The following is a 27,847-nucleotide window of genomic DNA, read 5'->3' as shown; positions in this document are numbered from 1 at the left end:
AGATCCGAAATTTAATGTTGCAAGCTTCAGATTCTTTAAAAGTGATGTTTCCGTGAAACGCATGTGAAATCTTTTCATAATTTTAAACACCTCAATTAGGTCCACCCTCATTTGTCTCCAACCTGCCCAGTCTTTCCTGCTAGCTGTATCCACTCATCACTGGTAACATCTTAATGACAGTAAGATAAATAAATCCCAGCAGGGACCCCTTGTACCAAATAACTTTATAAATGCTGAAGAACTAGCAGACTGAATGTTTCACAGTAGTGCTGAAAAAGAACCACATTTTACTGTGGCCTCGAGAAGTTTGAAAATCAGTTAGTTTACACATCCTATAGTTTGCATATAGTCAATTGTTAAAGTTTGTTTTTCATCATTATAGCATTTATAGCCTACATATTAAATAACCAATCCCAGCAAATCACTTTCATCTTGATACATTTCTGCAGAAATGCTCTGATATCAGTTCCACAGGGACTGCTCTTCCTTAGAGGAACCTCACCTTTAGTACAGAGTATTGTACTCGGTCCAAATCCACTACAAACTTTCCAATGTTTAATTCATTGGATAATAGTTTATTTATAAACAATGACTGAAAATTTGTAATTGGCACTAGAGGAAAAGCACTTGGCGCAACATTTTCTCATGGGAAATCTTGATACATTTAATAAGGCTAGCAGGGAATATTTACAAACTAAATTAACTTGTAACCAACTTTGTTACGCTGTACAGTAAAACTCGCATAAAGTCTTATCGTTATAAATCATATAATCGCTTAAGTCGTATGTTCACCCGAGTCCCATTCAGTTTCCTATCAAAACCACTTAGTTTTGCAGTATTCGTATTAATCATCTCCTAACACGTAACGCTGCTCCCCTCCTCTCCATTATTCCCACACTTACCGGCTAAATCAAATTGCGGGAAATGACGTCCTGACCCGTCGACGGTGTGCACTTACCGGCCAACTGCAGGGAATCACGAGAAACTTAGTCTTGATCTGTCCAGGCATACACAGAAGAACTTCATTTCCCGTGATTCAATGCGATTCGAATGTTTACCAGTAAGAGAACATCTGGCAACGTTGCACTGTTACTACACGTTAATCAAGCCATTTTCCAAAATCAGATGCAGTCTACCGAAACTCACTGTAGATCACGTGACGAACATGTGATAAGAAACCAGAGGGTCCAAACCCACCTGGTGTTAGCCTGCAAGATCATTTAGGCTTAAAATTTAAAATCGCCCAGCTGTGTAACATTTTAGAAATCAATTTAGAAATCAAGGAGTTCTTAAAAGGACCGGCTTCCAAATGCAGTCTGAATTTAAGAATTTTCCACCATTCTGTGTGATCTTCATTTTTATGATTTTAACAGGCTAAGAATAGCTAAGAATTTTAACCCTTAAGAGATTACTACGATAAGAGTAGAGCAAAGATTCTTCCCCACCAAACGGACTCTGGAAGACATTTTTCTTAGAGGTATATGACCCTAAGACATTTATTGTAAAAATTGTTTATTTTAATGTTTTGGGAATATTCAGACACACCTCTCTCATTTACCATTGGAGTGGTTCAAATAAACATTTTCTTTTACAACAGATCGCACAGAGCTACTGAACACAATGTACTCAAGAGATAATTACTGTACTTTGGTAATACTTTAGTGACTGCGTAAATAAAGTACATTTAACAATTCCAGACCTACCTTTTGTAGACAGTATTTACTATCATCAAAAAAGAATCCAGCTATTATTGCTGAACAATTTTAGCATTAAGTAAAATTAGAGCTTATTTTTAGAAAAATGTTTAGATAAATACAAAAAGGTTTTGGAAAAGGACACAAACTGTTCTCACTCAACAAGAGCTGAATTATAAAAGGCTTGTGCGCCAACAGGACACACTGGCCTGTGAGCCAAAATCTCATGATGTCAAAAGCTACTGTAAATTCTAGAGGAAATGAAGCTCCTCAAAACATTTGAGAACAATTACACCACAGATTTTGGCCAAGACTTGGAAAAAAGAACACTGGACTGCCTCGATACTTTTAAAATACACATTATGTTCTTTACACTGATTTAAATTTTAAATACAGTCAATCCACTTTAATATATTCTAAGGCACTACATCAAATATTATTGTTGTTATAGAGAAATGTTTCAGATTCAATTCAATAAGCCTACTTCTTAAAACATGTTATTTGTACAATAGTACAGTGGACTCCACTTATTTCCTAGTTAGATAATTGCGCAGCAATTTCTTGATACTGAAAATTCACCATTGATTTGCATGTTTTTTTCACTTCACTCAAAACGCATATCAGAAATTGCATAATTTGCTTAAGTGCATGAAATATAGGCAGTCGATTTCATTTGTACATGTATAATTAGTTCAGATAATTGCACTGGTTGAAAAATTGACCTTGTGAGCTGCATATTAGCAAAATTCTAATTAAAAACAAAGAAAATGGCCTACAACGCAAGATACAAAAAAAGTATAACTTGTGTGAGAAATGTCACCCCAGAAAGGAACTGGGTAATTTTTGGGGATGTTGGGTTTGAAGCAGTTAGTTTATTATAGTGTGGGAGTTGTATACCCCATGCTGGCAGTCCTGAATGTTGTACATTTCATTTTCCAGCGTTGAGAACAATTTGCTTTACAATCAGGACTTGGGAGCATAGAATCCAGTTCCTTCCCACACAAAACCACAAAGCTTCCAGCATTTCCAATGGGAATTTTTTTGTTGGCTGCCTTCAGTGAGAAAAGTAATATCTAAGCATCAGTATACTCAGTTGGTTTAGAACATCAACAGTTCCTGCAAGCTTTAGTTTTAATGGCTTCAAAATATAAACTTAAAATCTGTTAAGCACTAAGTGGGAGTGAGAAATAAAATTCCTTTGTGTGTTTTGCCTAATTTAATTACCCACATAAATTGTTTTTCAAACACTAGTTTCAGGTCACAGCATTTCACATGATCTTTGACCTGGTTATATTTAATCATTTTCAACTTCCTGCTGCGTTACGACCCGCGGGGAAGACACTTAAAAATATAAACACCAGCAATTGCTTCAGAAGTACCAAATGCAAAGACATCGTACCACAAAATCATGTAGAGCTGAGCTTATGACCATGGAATCAAATAAATCCAGTTTGTGGGAGAAGAAAAATCTTAAGATTACCCTGTCTAATTGTCATTCAGCTAAAGGACACGTACCCTCACTACTGCACTGGAGTCGATTATTAGCTCAAGTGCAATGGAGGGGGAAGCAGTTTTCCTCCTCATACTTTCTCTTACTACTTCCAAAGGTAGTGACACAGAGGTAAATTCCCAGTCAACAGCAGCTCTCAGGTAACATTCATATGACATTTTTCACATTATCCTGGACAGGAACTGGCAGTCATTTGACTAGGTGAAGGTGAGTGTGGGAGAGTGGGGTGGGGGGGGGGGGGGGGGAGAGAGAGGCGGGAGCCAGAAGAACTGACTCAAATTCTGATTTCGCCCAACATCCACACTTTCCATCAGCGATTACTGAGCACTTAGGATTAATCCCTGGATTTCTGGACACTGAAGCTAATGATATAAGGCTCATCTGAAATACCAGTACACATTGGGTATTGGACTAACTAGTAACCGTGACTCAGTGCACTTACCCACTGAGGAGCCGAAAAATGTTCCTTTAAACTGTCACTGTAATTTACTTGGAAGACGTATCGTGAACGATGGTTCACTTAGGCTAAACAACCAGACCAAATGTTGAATTTTAAACAGCACTTCACTAGACTTAATTTCTGAATTTCTGTGTCTAGATAAGACATCATTATCCAAAGAAGTTATTTTTAATATCCAACAATTTATATCAAATCTAGAAAAACAACCAAAGCCTCATTACAACTGGAGTGAATTAACCTATTAATGTAATTTCCCAGTTGGTTTAGGAGCGATTTAAATAGTTCATAACTAAATAAAACTCAGAAGTACAAACAAGAATTTGCTTCCAAAATTAGTTATCTCTTCTGTAGCAAAACGCAGATGTTTTAATGCTAGCCAGTATTGAAAGTTCTGTGTCCAAGTTTACAACAAATAGTGGTGTATTTAGGCTGTAGACATCGAAATCTCTGCTCGAGGTATTTCAGTGGCAGCCAAGCATCTCTCAAGACCAATGAGACATCCAAGACTATTGGAGCATTAATTCTTATAACAGTCATCGGGAAAAAAAAGGTTTCATGGAAACAAGCCCTTTCCTCTAGAACGTGACATGAAATTACGATGGTTGAATAGGTAATGAAGGTCTGCCGGTTGACAGGATGAAATCCTATGTTTCACTGCTACCAAAACAGTGCTCTCTTTAATTGAAAATACTGTGAAAGATAATAAAAATAATAATCATTGCATTTGATATAGTACCTTATCAGGTCATTGAAACGTCTCAAAGCACTTCACAGAATATACTGTAAAGTGAACTGATTAGATTTTTGTAGGCCAAACTTTGAAACACGGTACACAGCGGTGGCCCACAAACAGTCGTGGATTGAGTGACTTTTTAAAGGGATTGTTACCACCAGGAAGAAAATCCACCAATCAACTCACAAGTATGTCCCTATTTACTGCTTGGTAAGCAGAGGTGTTTGAAGTGAGGAAATTTGCCTGAAGTTTTATGCTGCATGGGAATCGAACCAATGCACTACAGGACTCCCAGTTAATTTTGGAGGCAGCGTTGTATTGTCTACAACTGATTTTTAAAAAAACAATTTAAAGGTTATTGTTGCACAGACATTTTCCAAGTGTATAGCTCTGCTTTGAGGGAGAGAAAATTGTGAACATGTAGCTGTGAAACCAATATTACACCAAAGTTATTTACTTTTGGCTTAAAGAAGGATTACTAGCTGAGGGGGTGGGAAAGACTCGGGCTAACGACTTTACCAGGTTTAACCTGCTTAAGAAAAGTACACTTCCCTTTCCCTCATGCATTTCAAAAGTTATGATGCACTCGCCCCATAACATGCTGCTAGCATCTCTTGGCCTAGATGGATGCGTCTTGCTATAGTTTCCACAGGTCATTCTGTCATTCCAATAAGTTATCAATCTAAATACACCAGCAGTAGCCAGCAAGAAAGCCTTCAATATATAGAAAATATGACCAAAATTGAATTTCTGTACTGGATTTTCCCAATATTTTTATTTTCCAGCCTCATTCTCCAGAAGCTTCGACTGATTTCAAACTCTGAATTGGTATGGTGTTAATAGGATGCAGAGATAGGGAGAAGCACAACCGTGGAGGGCTTTAAAAGTGAGGATGAGGATTTCTAACCATACATGACGGAAGGGGGGGCAAGAAAGATATTGCCTCCAGCGCATCTGGACACATTAATGTTAAAGAATTACTCATTTTAAACCTTGCTAGATAGATCCAATTAGATGTACAAACTATCAAGCTATACTTTGCATACATAATGTGTTCTAGCATGGTAACATACCAAGCTGTACTTTACCTTGTGCAACTTACTAAGAGAAAACATCCCAGAAAGCACCTCCACAAAATGACATGATAAAACAGGATCCTCAAGGGCAATTACATATAAGAAAGATTGTGCAAAGTAGTTTGTCATTCTCCAAAGGGTAGAATTTTCCCTGAATCGAAGCAGCTGTAGAAATTCCACTCGTGTTCCTAGCTTCTTCAGAAGAAGTGAATTTTAAACACAGCTGCCTGGAGATATGCATGGTTACAATAACCCAAGTTAGTGACCTATACTGCTTGTTGGAATGTTATCCCACAACAGCTCACAATTTTCTGCAAAAAAAGTTTTATAACTGGTAATATCCCAGGAGAATTTCTACATTTTAACCCGCACAATATTAATATATCTCATGGTGATTTATTCAGTATGATTTACATCCTAATCCAACTTTTCCCCAGTCTAAACAGATATGAAAATGGTGGACCACATTCTAAATTATCAGTAATAATAATAATAATAATAATAATAATCCTTGCATTTGATATAGCGCTTTTCACGTCGGGAGGACGTCCCAAAGCGCTTCACAGAACACACTGTAAAGTGAATTGACTGTATATTTGTGGGCAGTAACTTTCCCACAGACCTTCAAAACCTTTCAGTGTTATTCAACAATTACAAGTTTTCTTTTCTTGATGTCACACTTGCAGCTTGCTTACTTCATATTTTGTAGCAATGGGTTCACATAAAATATTTATTCTGCTGTCATCACTCTTATCCTTAAAAAAAATCCTCCCTGGACCATTCTCTACTCCCCAACTACCACCCCATCTCCAACCTCACTTTCCTCTCCAAGGTCCTGGAACGAGTTGTTGCTTTTCAGTTTCGCTACTTCCTCTCCCACCACTCCCCTCTCGACCCCCTCCAATCAGGTTTCCATACCGTCCACAGCACAGAAACAGCTGTGGTCAAAGTGACAAATGACATTTCTGTCTATCTCCGACCAGGCCTCCCTCTGCCTCCTCGTCCACCCTTGAACTCTCTGCTGCTTTCAACACTGTCGACCACTCTATTCTCAACCACCACCTCTCCTCTCACCTCAACGGCTCTGTCCTTGACTGGTTCAGATCGTACCTCTCACACCCCCTGCACTTCATCTCTTCAAACAAGTTTTGCCTCTAGCCCCCGGACCGTCTTTTGCGGTGTTCTTCAGGGCTATGTCCTTGGTCCTCACCCCTTCAATATCTAAATGCTCGCTCTTGGTGACAATCATCCACAGACATGCTATCAACTTACACACGTATGCAGATGACACCCAACTCTTATCTCTCTGCCTCCACCATTGACTCCAGGACCACTGCTGTGCTGACAGAACGTCTGTCAGACATCAAGTCCTGATTGAGGGCTAATTTTCTTCAATTGAATGTCAACAAGACAGAGATTCTCTGATTGGCTCCTGTCAGCGCCTCCTCACCTCAGGAGCTGACAGCATCACCATCCATGGTTGCACACTCTTCCTTGCTAAGCCAATCCAGAACCTTGGGGTCTTGTATGACCCTCAACTATCCTTTCTAACCCATATTTGCACCATAACCCACTCTGCCTTCTCCCACCTTCGCAAATTTGCCTGGCTCTGCCACTATCTCACACCGCAGGCTGCCGAAACCCTCATACATGTTTTCATTACATCGAGGCTCGACTATGCTAACTCATTGCTTGTCGGCCTCCCCAACTCCTCCCTCCACAGGCTGCAGTGTCCTCTCCTGCACTATGTTCCCGCGACTCTATCACCCCCATCCTTGCCCAACTCCACTGGCTTCCCATCACACAGAGGATACAGTTCAAGATCCTGGTCCTCACCTTCAAAGCCCTCCACGTTCTTGCTCTTCCCTACCTCTGCAATCTCCATCCCCCTACCATTCTGCTCACTGCCTCCGCTCAGCGGGCTCCGGCCAACTTCACATCCCCCACCTTGCTCGCCCCATTATTGGCAGGTGGGCCTTCCGCCACTCTGCCCCCACCTTCTGGAATTCCATCCTGCAGTTCCTTCGTCCATAACTCTGTCTGCCCAGCGCCTTGGGATGACCTCCCAATATGAAAGGTGCTTTACAAATTTTGCTATTGTTGTTATTCTAATACATTAATGTCTCCCATTCATGGACTGTCTTATGTATTTATCATAGTACAGGAAATTCTGAAATTGCTTTAATGAAGATAGGCTTCGGATAATAGAGCTCATGAAAATGGTTCACCTTTGGTCAACAGGATAAAGGTTTCAATGAACTACACAAATATAAGGTAAGTTACTTCTAAGGTAATTTCTACATTCAACAAACTACAGTTCTATTACCACTGCATGGCAAATGGTTATGAAAGTTACAAGGTTGGAGTGTAGGAAGTCTTGGGTCAGTAGTTTTAAAAAGATCGGACTCGTTAAGACTCATATTGTGGTGGTGAAGGATTATAAATGCACATCTAAGAATATAGAAGAATTTGTAGGCCATTTGTCCCATCAGTCTGGTTCCGTCTTAGAAGGCTGAATCAGAAGGTTGTCGATTCAAGCCCCATGTGGGACTTTGAGCTCACAGGCTAGACTGGCACTTCAATGCAAGTATCCAAGACCTCACTGCAATCCAAATCTGTGATAGATAAAAAAAATGTAACTCATGTCCCGCCATGCCATGGCACCACTGGACTGAATTACTTTGATTTTATCCAATGTAACTGAGAAGCAAGTACATCAAGCTCCTATTCAGTTTCAGCAATCCAAGGTAGATCTAGCAAGTCCAAGGAATTACTCTGCAAGGCCAGAACCTCATATCTCAGGAGATAGAACACTTATCAAAGCACAATAAACTATTGTATATTTATTATTTGGGAAGTGTAAGAGATAATTTCCAGTATATGATTCACAATTCTGAGTAGTGTTTCAAGTTAGTAAACAAGGAACCCATTTTATGTACATATCTATACAAACTGATTAAATGTGCAAGTTCACATATTCAAATGTACTGCTAATGTTATGTTTAAGCACTCCCCCAAGGGAGAAAGAGAAATGATCATTGTAATGTCTATAACTGGACTTTGCTTTAGATAGTTTTCAATCAAGCGAACTTTTTAAAACACATCTTTAATAATTGCTGAATTTCCCCTTGATTCGCAGGGGGACATCTCTAAGCCCATTTTGCAATTTGTAACGGCCCTTTTATCTTATAGGCTACTTTTATAAACAATTCAAACAGAGCCGGTTCTGAAATAGCTAGAAGCTGCTGGTGTAGGCAGAAGAAACCTGAAGGGACTAAACACATGCACACATACACAGACAAAGTCCTCTACAAGCCTTGAATCTTTCAAGTCATGAACAATGCAAAACTGAGGAAGGGACTGTACAAGCAACAGGCTGTCAGGTTGTCTTGCGTGCTGTTCCCTCAATCAAAATAGAGCAAGGGCTGTTGTAATATACATAGGATAATAAAGAGGAAGATAAGAATAATTCATGAAGGAAAATTGAGTTTCATTTCAAATTAAATTATTTTATCTTTCAACTGCATAAAGATAATGTGAAATGATTAACATTTTACAGTAACTATATTGCAACCATTTACATGGAGGCATAACTTAAACACAGTTTGATGAGCATAAAATCTTAAGTTTCCCTTTAAATGAATTAAAAAAAATCAGAAACAGAAAAGTAAAAGGATTTAGAAAGTCAATACAGCTTTATCCATTAGAGTGAAATGCATACAAAAACATTAATGTTTTTCAATAAAGCCAGCCAACATCATTTATTTTCTTCAACAATGCCAAAGAACATAAATGAAGTGAAAAACTCAACTATGCTATAAATATAATGCATCTCATCACAGTTCTAATTAAACAATGAGGATCACAAACTGGACGGTTTCCCAGTTATACCGCTGATGTTTGGCGACACCATGTGGACAGTACAGAAGAATACACGACAGGAAAAAAAAGGCTATTACACATCCACAAACTTTAGGACACATGTAGAGGGAGGAAAGTAGAGAAAAACACACTTTAGTTGTAATTTGGAAAGTGACAGGGTATTGTTTCCAAAAATACCATCAGATATTTAATTTGGGGAGATGCCAGGGACAAAAGATTTTTTGTACCTGCCTACATAATTTTGTTAAAACAACTTATTTGATATAAAATACCTTTTATACCAGTTATATCGCCTTGTTGGTTTTGAATGAGGGGAGGTTGGGAAAGAGAAGAGAAACACTTATTGAGAAACCATAATAATAATAATAATAATAATCCTTGCATTTGATATAGCGCTTTTCACGTCGGGAGGACGTCCCAAAGCGCTTCACAGAACACACTGTAAAGTGTATATTTGTGGGCAAACGCGGCAGCCAATTGCGCACAGCAATAATAATAATAATAATCCTTGCATTTGATATAGCGCTTTTCACGTCGGGAGGACGTCCCAAAGTGCTTCACAGAATACACTGTAAAGTGAATTGACTGTATATTTGTGGGCGAACGCGGCAGCCAATTGCGCATAGCAATGTCCCACAAACAGTCGTAGATTTAAAATGACCAATTTAATTATTGTTTTTAGTTTTGGAGGGATTATTATTAGGCGTGTGGAGTAAGGAAACTTGCCCAAGGTTTCGCCCTGACCTGCCGGGGATTGAACCCAGGTGTCTCACTTGCAAAGCGAGTGCTCTAACCACTGAGCTACAGGACTCCACCATCTTTGCCACCAAAGAGCCATTTTGTCAAATAGTCAAGTACACCCCGGGAACACAATTAATTGCTTGGAGTGCAAATACACTTACAAGATGACTGCTCCCCTTGCAAAACATATTTCCTAAAACAGAAGGAAACGACCAACAGTTTTATACAGTTGCAAAATAAGATTGGAATTTATTTTGAAGCATCTCTACCATCAATAAAATAAATTTTATAGAAAGTCAAGTTTTGTTGCCCATTTTGTGCAACGTTGGAACTAATTAATTCACATTTTTGGGCACTGATATTTGGTATGGTTTGACTTCTTTTTCTCACTCACCACTGAGAAGTTCAATCCAGCTCTGCACCGTTTCCGGAGGCTGCGTTTCCTTAATGTGTTTCAAGGCTTCATCAAGCAAAACGTCCCCAGTAGGAGCATCCGACTTACAAATCACCTAGTGGAGATTAAACAAAACTACTATGAGCCAAAAGGTATCCAACATTCCCAAATTGTTGATTTCTTAAATTTACAAAAAATGACCTGTAAAATATCCTGCAGTAATTTCTCCATTGAAACGGTGGTTTGGCTGCATCTGGGGTATGGTACAGTCAGAGGCCGGCAATCTGGCAGAGGTAGAGGAAGGCGGTCCTGGTTAAGGACCGAATGTGGGGAAGGATAGCTGTGCGTCGGAGGGAAAGGCTGGGGAGGTTGAGGAGGTTTTATAAATATATTAAGAGGAAGAGAATGGTGAAGGGGAATGTGGGCCCGTTGAAGACGTAGGTGAGACTATAACGGAAAATAAGGAAATGGCTGACTTGTTAAATCAATACTTTGCTACCATTTTTAGGGTAGCGGATGAGGACAAAATACCAGCCGTGCAGGGGAACCTAAAAATAAGTCAAAGTGAAATGCTTAATAAAATGAATATAAATTTTAAAAAAATGGTAATGGAGAAAATAATGAGAATCAAGATAAACAAATCTCCAGGACCTGATTGTTTTCACCCCAGGGTGTTAAAGGAAATAGGAGAGGAAATTGCAGATGCATTTGTCAAAATTTTCCAAAGCTCACGAGATTCGGGAATTGTGCCCTTAGATTGGAAAATTGTGAATGTCACCCCATTATTTAAGAGGGGAGGGAGGGAGAAACCAGGAAGCTACAGACCTGTCAGCTTAATGTTAGTTGTAAGGAAAATACTGGAATCCATCATCAGGGCCAGAGTGATTGAACACTTGGACAGGTATGAGCTAGTCAGCATGAGTTTGTGAAGGGTAGGCCATGTCTGACTAATCTAGTTGAATGTTTTGAGGTGACTAAAATGATAGATAAGAATGTGTATGGATGTCTTTTATATGGACTTTCAGAAGGCATTTGATAAGGTTGGAATATTTTCTTAATGGGAGAGAGACTAAGAACTGTGGAGGAGCAAAGAGATGTGGGTGTCCATATCCACAAATCACTAAAAATGAGTTCCCAGGTGCAAAAAGTAATCAAAAAGGTGAATGGATTGTTGCCTTTATCTCACGGAGCCTGGAATACAAAGGGGAAGAAATGATGCCTCAGCTGTATAGAGCGTTAGTCAGACCCCATCTGGAGACTGCATTCAGTTTTGGGCACCACACCTTTAAGATGATAGAGAGATTCATTAGGGTAGATAAAGAGCAGCTATTCCTCTGGTGGGGAATCCAAAACAAAGGGCAAAGCCTTAAAATTAGAACCAGGCCATTTAAGAGTGAAATCAGGAAGCATTTTTTCACTCAAAGGGCGGTAGAAATCTGGTATTCTTTCCCCCAAAAGGCAGTGGATTCTGGATCCATTCACACTTTCAAGAGTGAGGTAAAGAGATTTTTGGTAGGTCAGGGTATCAAGGGATATGGGGAGAAAGCGGGAAATTGGAATTGACAGGATTAATTGAGGTACAGATCAGCCACAATCTAATTGAATGACGGAACAGGCTCGAAGGGCTGAATGGCCGACTTCTGTTCCTATGTTCCAAGGTAATAGGCGTAGGACAAAAGTCGTTGACGAGAACCGATGAGTATGGTACTAAAGACATAGTTCAACGTTTACATTTTCTAGGAAAAAAGTAGGATTATAAAATCATTCCAATTAATCATCTAACCATTTTGACATACAAGATAAACTATTTGGTTGCCACAAAATGTATTCTAGGTATTCTATCCTTTCAGTGTTGCATACAGAAACAATATTTGGGTAATTTTGTTTCATAGTTTGGTCATCACAGCACAGTTAGGCACAAATCTCTTAAATTTTACAATTTACTTTTCCTATTTTTATGTTAAAATGCTCATTAATAATAATCCTTGCATTTGATATAGCGCTTTACCACTTCTTCAAGATGTCTCAAAGCGCTTCACAGATTATAATGTAAAGTGAATTGGTTTTGTAACCTATGTATTTGTGGGAAAATCATTTTAAATAAGATACAAATATAAATGGTACAAAATACAAAAATAAAAGGGACCTCATTTTTTTTAAAAAATGAAACTCGTCTCACACTGTAGTGATTTCCAAAAAAATGGAGATTCTAAATTCTTTTTAAAGCAAAAATCTCATTTTAAAATCAACTTAGTATTTTAGACACAACAACAAAATTAAATTTGTATAGCGCCTTTCATGTCCGGAGTGGGTCTCAAGGCGCTGGACAGTCAGTGTTTCGGAGCCGAGCTGGGGGTCGGGAAGGGAAGGAGGGTTATCAAAAGCACGGTCAAAGAGGAGGGTCTTGAGATGTGTCTTGAAGGAGGGGCGAGTTCCAGCGGGTGGGGGGCAGAGTGGCAGAAGGCCTGCCCGCCAATGGTGGGGGGGGGCGAAGCAGGGGCCAGAGCAGGCCGGAGCCCTCTGAGCGAAGGGAACGAGCAAGATGGTAGGGGGTTAGGAGGTCACAGAGGTAGGGGAGAACAAGGCCATGGAAGGCTTTGAAGGTGATGATGGTGAGAGTCTTGAACTGTGTCCTCTGTGTGATAGGAAGCCAGTGGAGTCGGCCGAGGATGGGGATGATAGGGTCTCGGAGCCTAGTGCGGGAGAGGACACGGGCGGCAGAGTTCTAATTGCAACAAAGCTACTACCAGGAAAACACAATGTGGTTAAACAGCATGTGGATTATAAGGGCATTCTACATAAGAACATAAGAAATGTTTTGATAGGTAGACATAGGGAAGATGTTTCCACTTGTGGGAGAGACCGAAACCAGAGGCCATCAACATAAAATAATTACAAATAGATCAAATAGGGACATTCGAAGAAATTTCTTCACAGAGAGTAGTGGGAATGTGGAACATGCTACCGCAAGGAGTTGTTGAGGCAAATAGCATGGATGTATTTAAGGGAAAGCTGGATAGGTACATGAGGGAGAAAGGAATAGAAGGGTATGCTTGAAGGCTTAGTTGAGGAAGGGCAGGAAGAGGGTCATGTGGAGTATAAACACTGGCAAAGACCAGTTGGGTCGAATAGCCTATTTCTGTGCTGTATATTCTAATGTAAATGCTTGACAAAAGGATACACCATCTTAAATAGAAATGCAAGCAAAACATGGAAAACCCTCACTTGCAAAAGCCTTTGACCAAGGAAACTGGGAATTATTCAAAGAGCAATTAAAATGTAGTGAAATATACAAACCTGCATTTTTCACTCCATCTGTTTGGCTCAAATTACAACAGTCCTATTTTACAAAATAAATCTGTTGCTGAATGTTGGCACAACTTTACAGTACAACAGCTCAACTGAAAACTGGCTCCCCTGCAACTGTGTCTGCCAGCACCTTGGAAAGGAATGGTCTGACCACACATTAAAATTGTAATGGTATCAGAGTAATAAGGAGCCAACCTTAGGTCACTCAAAAACAGATCCATCTCTTTGTTGACCAAATTCTGACTCACCTTTTCTAAGTTTTTATTTGGTCAACCGGGTGTCCGACACATATGGAAAACCCATCACCCAGGACAATAGAAAAGTGCGGAAACATTTGCCTGAAATTGGGGGGTATTAGCCGATTTTGCGGAAAATTGTCGAGAGATTTTTGACAAATTTTGCAGAAAATGATTGGTGCTATTGATGTTTAATTTACTGCCAACCTACATTTTTTCATTTCATTGATAAAAACTAAACATGAGGAAATAACAGATTAGAATTTGCAAAAAATATTAATTGCTTCTTAATTAATTGCTAGTTTTGCAAAAACTGGGTGGCCTTTTGGGCGGGCGAGGGGGAACCAACGAGGCTACAGGAGCTCTCAGGACCCAGCACCATACACAGACCCAGACAGACACACACACACACACACACATATTCACAGACAGAGAGAGAGAGACACACACACACAGAAGCAGAGAGAGGCACACACTGAGAAACACAGAGACACGTATTCTCAAAGAGAGATACACACTTACACAGACATTCACAAACACAGAGACACACACGTAGACACACCCACAAACACAGAGAGAAAGGAACACACACACACATACAAATGCATATAGAGAGACACACACACAGACAATTATACACTCCCATAAACACAAAGAGACACACACACAAAGACAATCACAACAGCAGGGCCTCCGAGTGAAGCCCATTTGCCTCTTGCGCCGCACTGCGTGGGCACGTCCGGAGCTGCCCTGCCCATATTTCGCCAGGCGAACAGCCAGGAGGCCCGCGGGCCAGAAACTATATTTGTAGTGAGTCTGTAGCAGATGGTTTGTTTGTGGCGGATTCTGCGGGTAACTAAGAGTGTCCAAACTAAGCTGAGATTTCCATGCATCCCACCTACACATGGAAATTCCAGAGATAGATTGTTGGAATGGAATGTGCACTCTCTCCTTGGAAGGACGCATCCTGGTTACCTAATTCCGGAAAGTATTAGGCGCAGGCTGGCAAGAGCCAAGGCTTGGGGACAGCAGAGTGTGTGTTGGGACTGCTGGAGTCTAACCAGCTAAAACCGAATAGCATGTCATTGATATTGCTTGTCCAGCTAGGACCACCCTGCCCAGTTGGGCTTTGGCTTGTAGGGTTAATAGGAGCTGAGTGGGATAACTCCCTACCCCCAATGACTAGTCTGCCCTTCCAAGTCCTATCGATGAGCCAGTGCTGTCATCAGAATACTGTGGTCCCACCTATCCAGAGTGAATGCTAACAGACAAAGGTCAAGTACACAAAAGAAAATTTTGAAGGAATAAGGCCCTTCAGCCTCATCTGAACTTCCAGCTCATTTGCTTCCAACATAACATGTAGAACTACAGCTTAATCTGCAGAATCCATGTTATGCCTTCATGCAGGTGTGTGCCTCACTCCTCTTCCCTCTGTGTGCGCAGATGGGCTTGTGAGAGATGGGAGGCACTGCGCATGCGCGTCTGGGTTCCAGACAAGCCAGCATACAGAGAGGCGCCCTCATGCATGCACGGTGCCTTTCTCCATTCACAACCACTCCCAAACAGGGGAAAAGAGAGAGACAGAGAAAGAGTAACTCATGCACAGTTGGCGTCAGGCCATGTTACCCTTGATAGGGCTTTGCAGCGTTTATTGGATAAATACCGATTTCATTATTTTAAAGAAGTGCGTTTTCGGTTATGACCAAAATCAGAAGCCCTAATTATAAACACTGGAATTAACCCATTCATTGTATGTAGTTTTTTTTAAGAAAAGAAAATGCCTTGTTAACCTTGTGAGAAATAACTAATTTTTACAATAAAACTTAGGTAGAATTCAGCCTCAATAGATAAAAGCAGATAGTGAAATGGAAGTATTGAACAATTCCAGTCCTTGGAAATGAGGCAAAAGTTCTAAGTTAGAATTCATACAGTTCTTACCTTCCTAATTAGTAGACTTTTGCGTCTCATTCCACAAGACTCCAGTTGCAAGCGTCCTCTTATTGCCAATTCAATCAGCATGCAACCACGCAGTCCAGATGAAATACAGTCATTCCAAAATGAGGTGTAACCCTATAATACAAGGAAACACACTAGAATTAGCTTTCCATTAAGAAGCTGTGAATATGAATACACTGCAAATTGAGAGTTTCCATAATTGTATCATGTAGTTCTTCTCCAGAACCTTTCATAGGATCAAGCTGAAACCAACAAAATAAGAGTATAGGAAATGGAACCAATCATAACTGTGACCAGAATCCAAACCTGGAATGATGGAGTATCATTAATATAATAATAATATTATTATTATTATCATCATTAATATAGGTTTGCACAATGGGGAAGCCAAAAGCATACGTCAAGCAACCACCTCAAATCAGCAACCACCCACCATTAAGAATCACCCTGGAACAGCTTCTTCATAATTCTATAAACACCATTGAAACCTTATTCTAAGGCCACCCTTATATACAGGACATTTGGCCCAGTCCCCTGAGAAGCCGTTGAAGGCAGGTTTAGACTGTAGAATTTACACTTATATAGCATCAGGAGGTGGTTCCAAAGGACTGAACAATTCTGGCTGGTCACCCGAGCTGCGGGTGGGAGTTGAGGGAGGTAAAGAGAGGAAAGATGATCGAAAGCGTGGCTGAAGAGGTACGTTTTGAGGCTTAAACGCCGATTTACCTCACATTACGTAGGAACTCGTTTGTTAGTCGATTGACTTATCACTTTTCCTGTGGTAATAATCCCTTCAAAAATAATAATAATTTGGTCACTCAATCTACGACTGTTTGTGGGACACTGCTGTGCACAATTGGCTGCCGCATATCACCCACAAAATATACAGTCAGATCACTTTACAGAATATGCGGGGCAGGCTCGAGGGGCCGAATGGCCTACTCCTGCTCCTAATTCTTATCTTCTTATGCTGTGGAGCTCTTTGAGACGTCTCGAAGATGTGATAAGAAGCTATATTAAATGCAAGGATTATTAACAACTGACTTGGAAGCTGGTTCTTTTTAAGAACTCTGGAAAACCGAGGATTTCTGCTTATCAAATGCAAGAATTATTATTATATTCAAAGAGGGGAAGGAGAGAGCAAGTCAAAGGGCAAATAATGCAAAAGGGGTTCCTTAATTCTCCAAAACTCCCGTTTTGCTTATAAAATCCTTCCACTTTGTGGAGCTTCATCACACAGGAATACTCAACCTACAAAAAAAACTATTTTGTAGCATTTAGTTTTTGACAATCTCATTTCCAACATTTCTAAAAAGTTCACAAGAACTACAATGAAGCTGAATTCAAGTTATTAACAAGATTGTTGAACAGATGTTATTTTCTACATGCATTTTCTACAATTGCACAGCTATATCTTAATCATTAGTGGAACACATATCTGATGAACTATTGGCAAAAAAGTTCATAGAAGTACAACATAAGCCTCGTGCTGGCCTCATCCATCTGCAGAACAGGTGAAGGAATTCATCCCAAATGATTGCTAGAAATGTTATTTCTGTGGTTGGCAAAACCAGTGGAAGAAGCAGCAAGAAGGTTGTAAATCTTAAAATTTGAAGACGTTTTAAATGGGGTTATCTATTTATTGAAAACTGCTGCAGTATGGAAAAATTATATTGGTAATAATCACTTCCCTAAAATACATCTACGCTCTTCAAAATTTAATCTATAAAATTGGGCTACGCACCTGTGGCTAAAATTGAGAATCAATTTGTGCATTTTTTTAATGAACGTTTCACCACTTCCAAGCTCACTTTCCATCTTTTTCATCGTTCTTTGTTCCACGTTAACACTTTCAATCTGAATCTACTGTTATCTCAATTTACTGATACAGTTGCTGGCAGCATCAAAAAAAAATCCTTTTTTTTGAAAACGAGTTTCACACATGCGCTGCATTTTACGGTGATAAATAATTTAATATACATGTTTTGGCCAGCCAACATATGCGGAAACCCATCATCATGCTTCAAAACATCCAAACCAGACGGGAGTTCCACGCATGCCATCTATATGTAAAAATTCCAGTGTTTGAAATGCGTATTCTCTCCCCAGAGGGACGCATCCTGATTACCTAATTCTGGAGAGTATTGGGCACAGATTGGCAAAAACCAAGACTTGGGGGGCTCCAAATATCCATTGGGCTACTGCTGGAGTTTAATTACCTAAACCTGCAAAGCTTGCCATGAAAAGTACACTGGCAAGTTTCTACCTATGAGGGCTTTAGCTTCCAGGGATAATGGTAGCTGAGTGGGAAGAGGCCCCCACCAGAGGTGAAACATTCTGCTCTCCAAGTCTCACTGATAAGCCAAACGGGTTGGAATATCATCAGTAGTGCCCTGGAGTACTATGGAACCCCCCCACTCCCAGGCCCCGGCTAAGAACTGGACTCCCCAGATCACCAGAGGACTGCCTTGATTCCAACATTTGTTTTATAATAATCCCTGCATTTGATATACTGTAGCTCCTCAAAGCATTTCCTAGGGTTTACTGTAAAGTGGTGACTCTTTCTGTGGGTAAATACTCAATTTACTAGTTTACAGTATAAATTTATTCATTTTCAAGAAAATTCTGATTCCTCCTGATGACGTTTTCAAAATGTAAACGACATGTGGCCTACAAATATAGAATGCTGAATATAAATAAACAAGCAGAATAACGGAGATGTAGCAACGCATTTTGTGAACAGATTTTAAAGTCAGTGCTCTCTTTTGCTCAGGAACATGATTGCAGATCTGTACCGTGTTAAATTGCAAGCGACAAAAACAGGAACGAGATACTGACTGCCATGTACTCTGGTACATAAAGGCTTCTTTGTGGCAAACTGAGGCTCTATATTAGCTTTGGGTTAGTACATATATGAATAGGTCTTTGGTGAAATTCTAGAGGTCAAGTCAAACCATTAAATGGTTTGGAAACTATTTCCAGGAATTTTGGTCCTGTACAAGAAGGCTGTTGATTTGGAAAACAAACTGAACATTTATTGCACAAGAGTTAAAATACTTAATTTCCAGGCTTTCCAAATTTACTAGAATGTATACTTTATTTTCACTGCTGGTTTGATGCGTTATGTACAGCCTTGATGGCTTTCAGCTGGGACTTCCATCATTGATCACAAATTTGGTTACTTATCACCAAAAATCACAAAATGTAATTTAACAAATATTTTTTTAAGCAGCACAAAAACATGACAAGTCTGTACAACAAGAAACTGCAATCTGGGTCTAGATTCTCCCCAGCAATTTTTTCCTGTACCTTTTAGATTAGATTTACAACAATAAATCTTGCATTTGATAAGGTGTCTATATTATTGAAATGTCCCAAGTGTTTTAGAAGTGATTACTGTTAACTGTAGTGACTTTGTTTTAAACCAAATGTGGCACAATTAATTAATAATTTGAAGAATGATTTGCCTTGACACCAGATCTCCCTTGTCTTTTCAAATAGTGTCATGGGATCTTAACAATGAAGTGATCCCCCAGCTCAGATTAAGCTCTGAGCACAGGTCCCAACGCGAGGCTTGAACTACACGTGGGGATTCAACTGACAACCTTCTGATCCATTTTCACTCACAGCCAATATACAACCTTTGTGTCTTGTTTGACTCCCAACTGTCCTTTAAACCTATCAGTGCCTTGAGCTGCTCAGCTTTCCCTACTTACGATATATTACCCACTTCCACCACTACCTCTTTTCTCAGGCTGCCGAGACCCTCATCCATGCATTCATCATGTCCAGTGACTATGCCTACACTCTGCTCACCAGTCTCCCCAGCTCTTCATACACCAGCTACAGCCTACCCAGGACACTGAAGCCCATGTTCTTTCCCGCACCAGGCACTGCGGGTCAATCAACCCTATCCTCGCACAGCTCCATTTGTTCCTTGTTCTAACCCTTAAATGGTCTTGCCCTCAAACCTCACCGACCCAGTCAATACCTTCGCTCAGACACCAGCCTGCTTCACGTCCCTTTTCGTACCCACTCAAAGCTGCTAAAGTAGGAGGAGAACTGGACCTTCAAGCTTGTGGTGCCAGTTTATTACATTACGGCAGAAGATTCAATCCCACTTCGTATTTTTAACTATTCAGTGGCCCAGTGGTAGCACATCTCTTCAGGTGGACAGATCTCATGACACTATTTGAAAAAAGGGAGTTTCTCCAAGTGTCATGGCCAACAACCCCTAAATAAAAGTAGTCGTGTTCCATGGCTGTTTCTAGGACATGGCTGTGCGCAATTGTGTTGCCGCGTTTGCCTACAAATACACAATCACTCCATTTAGCAATAAATCTTGTGAAGTGCCTTGAGACATCCTACTGACGTGAAAATACGCTACACCAAATGCAAGGATTATTATTATTTCCCAAGTAATCCCCTTTTAATATCCCAATTAGTTTAGCACTATAATCTTTTTGGGCAGTATATTCCACCTCCTACTGGAGTCCTGTAGCTCAGTGGTTAGAGCACTCGCCTTGCAAGTGAGAGAAAAACGCTATATCAAATGCAAGGATAACTATTATTACTGTGTAAGAAACGGTTTCTTATTTCACTTCTACAACTAACCGACGAGGTAAAGAATGTTTCTCAGCTGAATATCTATATGAAATTAAATATTCTTTCTGAAAATAATTTTAATTTAAAGCAGCAACAAAATTACATTTATAGAGCGCCTTTCACATCGGGAGGACTTCCCAAAGTGCTGAAAGCAGAATAGTGCTCTTATTCTGCCAAACTAAGAAGACTGGAGCTCAATACATCAGTCATTTAACCTGATAAGGAGAAAAATGGGATCATGTTGACCTATTCAACATAAATGCTCAATTTTGCAGTGCAATCTGATCCTCTCACCAAATAAATTCTCCTATTTGTTTAACTTCTGAGTATATGTGCTTCGCAGTCCTGTTGATTGATGCACAAATTATGTGCTCACAGGCAACCTATGAACCTTGCAATGGTGGACAGATGACTTCAGTTCACAACATGTATTTGACATCCAAAAACATTCCTTTAATGCCAGAACCACTCACATTTGTTACTTGCATTTGTCAAGGTGAAGATGTGTACAGCCTAATGAAAAATGTTGTGATATTCTCTGACTAATATGGGAAGAAAACAAAATTAATGGCAGATCACTGATTTTCACCATATTTAGCCATACCCCATCCCCACCCTTGATTTTCTCCAAAAATAGACCTTGAAAAACATGTTTTTTAAATTTTGTGGGCAAAAATAACCGACTTAAATGGTGCTTAAAAGTGTTTCACTGACAGTTACTTAGGGAAAGCATTGAATTAAGTAGAATGTCAAGCATGATAAATTAATGTAGGCTTACAAACCTGCAGGCAATAAGGAGGGATAGAAACATAATCCCAAAAATACAGAACAAAATAGCTAGAGGCCAAAGTTCTGACTATGGAAATGTGAATTGCATCTTCCAGAGCGACACCAAAATGTAAATTTGATTTGACGTTTCTGACATTATGAATTAATGTGAATGGATTTATTTTCATTTTACTATCGTTCATAAAACCTTGTTTATTGTTCATAAAACTTTCTATTATTATTAATAATAATAAATAATCCTGGCATTTGATATAGCACCTTATATCATTGAGACGTCTCAAACAGAATATACTGTAAAGTGAATTGACTGTAAATTTTATTAGCAACCAATTGAGAACAAGTGTCCCACAAACAGTCATGGATTGAGTGACCAATTTATTTTATTGGAAGGAATTATTACTTCCGGAAAAAGCGATCTCCCAGTCAACTAACAACCAGGTGCCTACTTAGGTAATGCAAATTAAATCTTATTTAATGTGCATAAATGGAGAAACTTTCCTGGTTTCAACAATTGCCAGTAATCAGTAACCATGAAGAACTGTATTATGGCTTCGACATAATACATGCATGTACTGTAATATTCATTCTGAAGTACATTGTGTGCTGCCAATTAAGATTTCTCCCAAGGATTTTTAATCAGTTAGCAAATGAAGTTTATTCAATGTCAAAATTTAGGTTAAAAAAATCAAATTAAATTAGGTTAGAAGCAACATGGCAAAATGGTAGAGAGGAGAATGAGATTGATGTAATATATACCATAAAACATAGTGGAATATTTTCAGAATACTTGAACCCCAAAGGAATTCAGGAACTTGCTAAGGTCATTATACTAATTCTGTAGAATTACGCTCCCTCTCCCCCAATATCAAGGACAAGTGTAAAAGCAACTATCACATGCTATAAAAGAGATACAATTAATTTCTGTGGCTTCATTTAAATCAAACAGTTAAAAATTGTACAAATCTCTATATAATATATAACTTATATATTATTAAATCTTTCTTATACAACATGGAAGATCTAGCAGATCAAACACGATTGGAGAACAGTACAAAAAACATGCTACTGCCCAAACTAAATAGAAAACACAATAAGATCCACTTCAATCAGTATCAAGCCATGTTCATTTGTATCGTAGATATTTCAAATTAAATTTCATCTGCAGCTAAGTGTCGAGGAGCGAGAGAATAATAAAGACAATTACCGATTCATCATTTTTTCCACTTTCAATAACTTCAATATTTTTCTCTCTGTGCCATCCCATCTCCTTCTTCTCTCATTCCCCTTTTCCATACCAAAAGCACATTTGAATCAACAGGCTCACAAATCGATTTCAAGATCTTTATTCGCATACAAATCAGTTCAAGCCCTGGCACCTCCCTACCTTTCTAACTCTTTAACACCCCACTCCTATGTCTGTCCTGTTCGCTCAGCTAGCACTGACCTCCTGCACATCACTGGTGCCTTCAGCTTCACTATCGGCAACCTGCTTTCAGCCACTATGCTCCGAGACCTTGGAATTCCCAATCTCAATATCTTGCCACTTTCTTGTCCATCTTCAAATCACACCTGACGACCTTCCTCTTCAAATGTGTTTTCAGTCATTCACCTTCCTTCTCTTCCTGGATCAGCATCAGGATCCAGCCGTTAAGCGCTCCAAGACACTACCTTGCATGAAGAGCGCTATATAAATGCAAGTTGTTGTTGTTCACATGGGCTTGTGTAATATAATAATGCCCAATTACAGACTAAATAAATATATTGCATAAAGTAAGAAAATCATATTCACATAAATAAGTCTGCTCTAACTATGGCACCATCTGACTTTCCAACCAGCTATGCTTACAGCAATTGTGTATTCAGTACTACATTAAAGATATCAGTGCAATCAAGTTCTTCAACCATTGTTGGGTGAATTTACTACCAATCTACAAAAGAAAAACACTTGGTGATGGTTAACCCAAGAAGTACGCCCATATCAATACAATTCATTAATTCCTCCGCTGAGCATCCTACCTCAAAACAGACACTGGGGAGCTACAGTTTTGCATGTGGTAGTATTGTACATGTTCCATGTAGAATCTTGCAATTTCCTTACATTTAGGGATGTGACAAAATCTACTGCCAATATGCACAATATATAAATTCACCAACCACACAGAATTCTAGATGTCAATATGAACTACATTCCAAAGAAAGGAAGTGAAAATAATTAGTTGGAAAAACCAACTCAAGCTATTCAACAACAAGATTGCATTTATAGAGCGCCTTTCACGTCGGGAGGACGTCCCAAGGCGCTGGACAGTTGGGTCGGGACGTGAGCAGGGGGGAAATGGTCAGGGTGAGGGGAGGAAGAATCGAGAGGGGAGCTGAAGGCACGGTTGAAGAGAAGGGTCTTGAGACCGGCCTTGAAGGAGGAAAGGGAGGAGGCGGCGAAGGCACTGGGGGATGGAGTTCCAGAGCCTCGGGGCTGAGAGGCTGAAGGCCCGGCCACCGATGGTAGGGCGGTTGGGCGGGGGATGTGGAGCAGACCGGAGTCAGAGGAACGGAGGGTACGAGCAGGTAAGTAGAGGGATAGTAGGTCGGAGAGGTAGGAGGGAACAAGGCCGTGAATGGCCTTGTAGGTGAGGATGAGGATCCTGAATTCGATCCTCTGGGGGATGGGGAGCCAGTGGAGGCGAGCGAGGGTGGGAGTGATGTGGTCGGGAAGCCTGGTGCGGGACAGTACATGAGCTGCAGAGTTCTGAATGACCTGCAGCTTGTGGAGGGAGGGCCGGGAAGGCCGACGAGGAGAGTTCCCGTAGTCCAGCCTTGAAGTGATAAAGGCGTGGACCAGGGTTTCAGCAACGTGAGGGGTGAGGTAGTGCCATAGTCTGGCGATGTTCCGGAGGTGATGGAAGGCAGTGCCAGTTGTGGCGCAGATATGAGGGAGAAAGGACAGCTCAGGGTCGAACAGAACGCCGAGGTTCCTGACGGCTTTGAGAGGTGGAGAGTGCAGCCTTGGATGCTGATGCTGTCAGCGCCTGAGGTGCGGAGGCGCTGACGTGAGCCAATCAGGAGGGCCTCAGTTTTGCGCACATTGAGTTGAAGAAAGTTGTCTCTCGTCCAGGACTCGATGTCGGACAGACAGCCGTCAGGACATCGGGGGTCGTGGAGTTGAGGGTAGAAGAGGAAAGGTAGAGTTAGGTGTCATCCGCATACATGTGGAAGTTAACCCCATGTCTGCGGATGATGTCACCGAGGGGGAGCATATAGAGAGTGAAGAGGAGGGGACCGAGGACAGAACCCGGAGGGACACCGCACGAGACAGTGCGGGGGCTGGAGAAAAAGCCGTTAGTGGAGACAAAATGAAAACGGTGGGAGAAGTAGGACCTAAACCACTCAAGGACAGGGCCTTGAAGGTTGAGGTGGGAGGACAAGCGATGGAGGAGGATAGAGTAGTCGACCGTATCGAATGCGGCTGATAGGTCGAGGAGGAAGAGGAGGCAGAGGGAGCCCTGGTCGCAGATGGTCAAGATGTCATTGGTGACCTTGACCAGGGCGGTTTCCGTGCTATGGGCAGCATGAAAACCCGACTGAAGGGGTTCGAATAACGAATGGGTGGAGAGGAAAAGCGCAGCTGGGAGGCGACGACCCTTTCGAGAACCTTGGACAGGAAGGGGAGGTTGGAGATGGGCCGGTAGCTTGAAGGTTTTTTCAGTGTGGGAGTGATGGTGGCAGTTTTTAGGGGAATGGGAACAGAGCCAGAGGAGAGGGACAGGTTAATGGTGTCTGTGATATGTGGGGCAAGGAGGTGGAGCTGGGAGATAAGGAGTGGAGTGGGGGGTCCAGGGAGCAGGTGGTGGGTTTCAAGGACAGGATGAGGTTGGTGACAGAGGATGGGGAAACGGGTTTGAAGGTGTGTAGGGGAGGATGGGTGGGAGTGGAGTGTGGGAGAGCAGGGGTGGGGGTGGGTGGAAGTTGGAGGGGCAGTGACCGCGGAGCAGATTCCCTTGATTTTGGATTCAAGGAAATCCAGCATCTCATCGCAGTGAAGGTTGGAGGAGATGACCTTCACGCGGTGGCGGGGGGGACGGAGGAGTCGGGATGTGGTGGAGATCAGAAGCCTGGGGTTGTTCTTCGCCTCCAGGATTATCCTGGAGTAGAAGGACGACTTGGCCGAGGTTAGAGTGGAGCGGTAGGTTTTGAGGAGGTCCAGCCAGATTTGCCGGTGGACCATTAGGCCAGATTTCAGGCTGGTGCATTCAGCGTCCCGCACCTGGCTCTTCAGTGAGGGGAGATGGGTGGTGAACCAGGGGGAGGAGCGAGAGTAAGAGACAGTACGGGAGGTGATGGGGGCAAGAGTGTCGAGTGTGGAGGAGAGGGCGTTGTGGAGGAGGGTGAGAGCAGAAGAGGGGTCAGTGAGGGATGAAGACCAGAGGGAGAGGAGTTCAGAGGACTCCAAGGCAGCGGTTAGAGATTGTGGGGGTAACTTCTTCCAGGGGCAGTAGAAGATGGTGGTGGGTCTGGTGTAGGTAGGGAGGGGTGTGGAGGTGGTGAAGGAGATGAAGTGGTGATCGGAGACGGCCTTATTGGTAATGGTGACATCCGAGACACTGAGGCCCGGGTATTCAAGAACAACTTCCAACAGGCTTGCTAATATACTACAGGTATTTCACAAATCATCTTTTCCTTTCTGTGTGGAAGCCTAAAATAAAGCAAAAAATATAATACTAAATACTGAATCTACTTAAGACTAATACATCAGTGTACCTGAAAATTTTGAATATGATAATGTTCAAACTATTCCATATTCTTGTACTCAAGCCATTATCAAGTATAGAATCATAGAATCCAACAGCAAGAAGGAGGCCATTCGGCCCATTATGCCTATACCAACTGTTTGAAAGAGATATCCACTCCCCACTCTTTCCTGATAGCCTTGTAAAAATTTTTCTAGTTAATCAGCAAATACAATTGCTACAATAATAATCCAACTTTCCCTAATTGCTGCACTGCAATAGCAAGCATGAGTGTTACTAAGAATAATTTTTAAGCTTTTTTTAAAATTATTTGTAATTTGATTTAAAATGATGTTTACCTATTGTATTATATTGAAAACCAAGGCTCTCGTCAATCCTGTGAGAACCATATAAACACAACAAATGTAGTATGACAACTGATATCTGTGATTGTTGAATTCGTTAGTGTTTCTGAGATCATGGAAACCTGCTGTAATCCACGTTTCTCAAAGATACTGTTGCACATGCCTTATTTAATAAGATGTGCTATCCAGTGGAAGGAATCAGCTTGATTGACCAAATAGACAGAATATGATTTATTTACGGATAATGGAATTCCCATCACTTTGGGGGGGTCAAAGGGGTGTCTTGACACATGCGGAAACCCATCACCGAGCTTAAGAATATTAAAACCAGACTGAGAATCCAACATACGTATGCCACATACATGTGGAAATTTCCCCGTGTCTGGAATGGAATGTACACGCATTCCCCGGAGGGATGTAACCCGCTTACTAAATCCAGAAAGTATTAGGCACAGGTTGGCAAAAGCCAAGGCTGGAGGATCCCAGAGTGTGCGTCGGGTTTCAACATTCTATTGCCAAGCACATTACCTCAGCCCGAGCTCTGCTCCCAGGAGACCCCACTTACTTCAATCTCAGTGAGAATAGTTACTTGTTAGTCATTTGACATCCGAGAAGTACAGGTTTGAGACCTCTGGTAACTTTGGATGCCCACCACTAGTTTACCACTTACGCCTGCTGGCAAATACTTTCTCCAAACATAAAATTATGAAATGAAATATCCATCAGTGTGACAACACTACAAAAAAAGTTTAAATATGTCTTTTTAAATCATTTTCTTTGCATGTAACAATCACACGAATGGTGATTTAGGGATAATGCAGAAATGTCCTTATATAAATATAATGGATGGCTACCATCCAATATACAGTATCCGTATAAGGACGCTGGGTCAGATAGAACTTTACATTGCTTCCAATAGGTATATTTGATATGCTGCAACACAAATGGATTCTCACAGAGTCCTACAGCACAGAAAGAGGCCATTCGGCCCATTGTGCCTGTGCCGGCTCTTTGAAAGAGCTATTCAATTATAGTCCCACTCCCCTACTCTTTCCCCATAGCCTTGCAATTTTTTTTCTTTTCAAGTAAACACCCTTTTGAAAATTATTATTCAATCTGCTTCCATCACCCTTTCAGGCAGTGCATTTTGTTACGTCTCTACCACAATCCGATTGCATATATATATATATAAATAACTTAGTATTTGTGAAGGGAGTAGATATACAATTTATAAATACGAGGATTCTTAATTGTTTTTTAAGCATGTGTAGAAGGATTTTCAACAGGATATTTATTTAAAAGACATCAGCGTTCTGCCAACATTTTATTGAAACTAGTCAAAGAATAAATGTCAATATATTTCAAAAAGCTGTCAA

General features: G+C 40.8%; 1 protein-coding gene across 1 annotated transcript in view; it reads right to left on the bottom strand.

Moving 5' to 3' along the window:
• The window catches only part of golph3a (golgi phosphoprotein 3a), a 41,787-nt gene that overhangs the window by 2,652 nt on the left and 11,288 nt on the right, over positions 1–27,847 (bottom strand). Inside the window, exons 2-3 of the mRNA XM_007897162.2 lie at positions 15,974–16,105; positions 10,491–10,605 (exon numbers count right to left, since the gene is read on the bottom strand). Coding sequence (XP_007895353.1) covers positions 10,491–10,605; positions 15,974–16,105 — 247 coding nt within the window. The remainder of the gene's footprint in view (positions 1–10,490; positions 10,606–15,973; positions 16,106–27,847) is intronic.

Source organism: Callorhinchus milii, unplaced genomic scaffold, assembly GCF_018977255.1.
Source record: "Callorhinchus milii isolate IMCB2004 unplaced genomic scaffold, IMCB_Cmil_1.0 Scaffold79, whole genome shotgun sequence".
Taxonomy (NCBI): domain Eukaryota; kingdom Metazoa; phylum Chordata; class Chondrichthyes; order Chimaeriformes; family Callorhinchidae; genus Callorhinchus; species Callorhinchus milii.
Note: the sequence above shows the minus strand (reverse complement) of the source record. Positions and strands in the feature narration are given on the sequence as shown.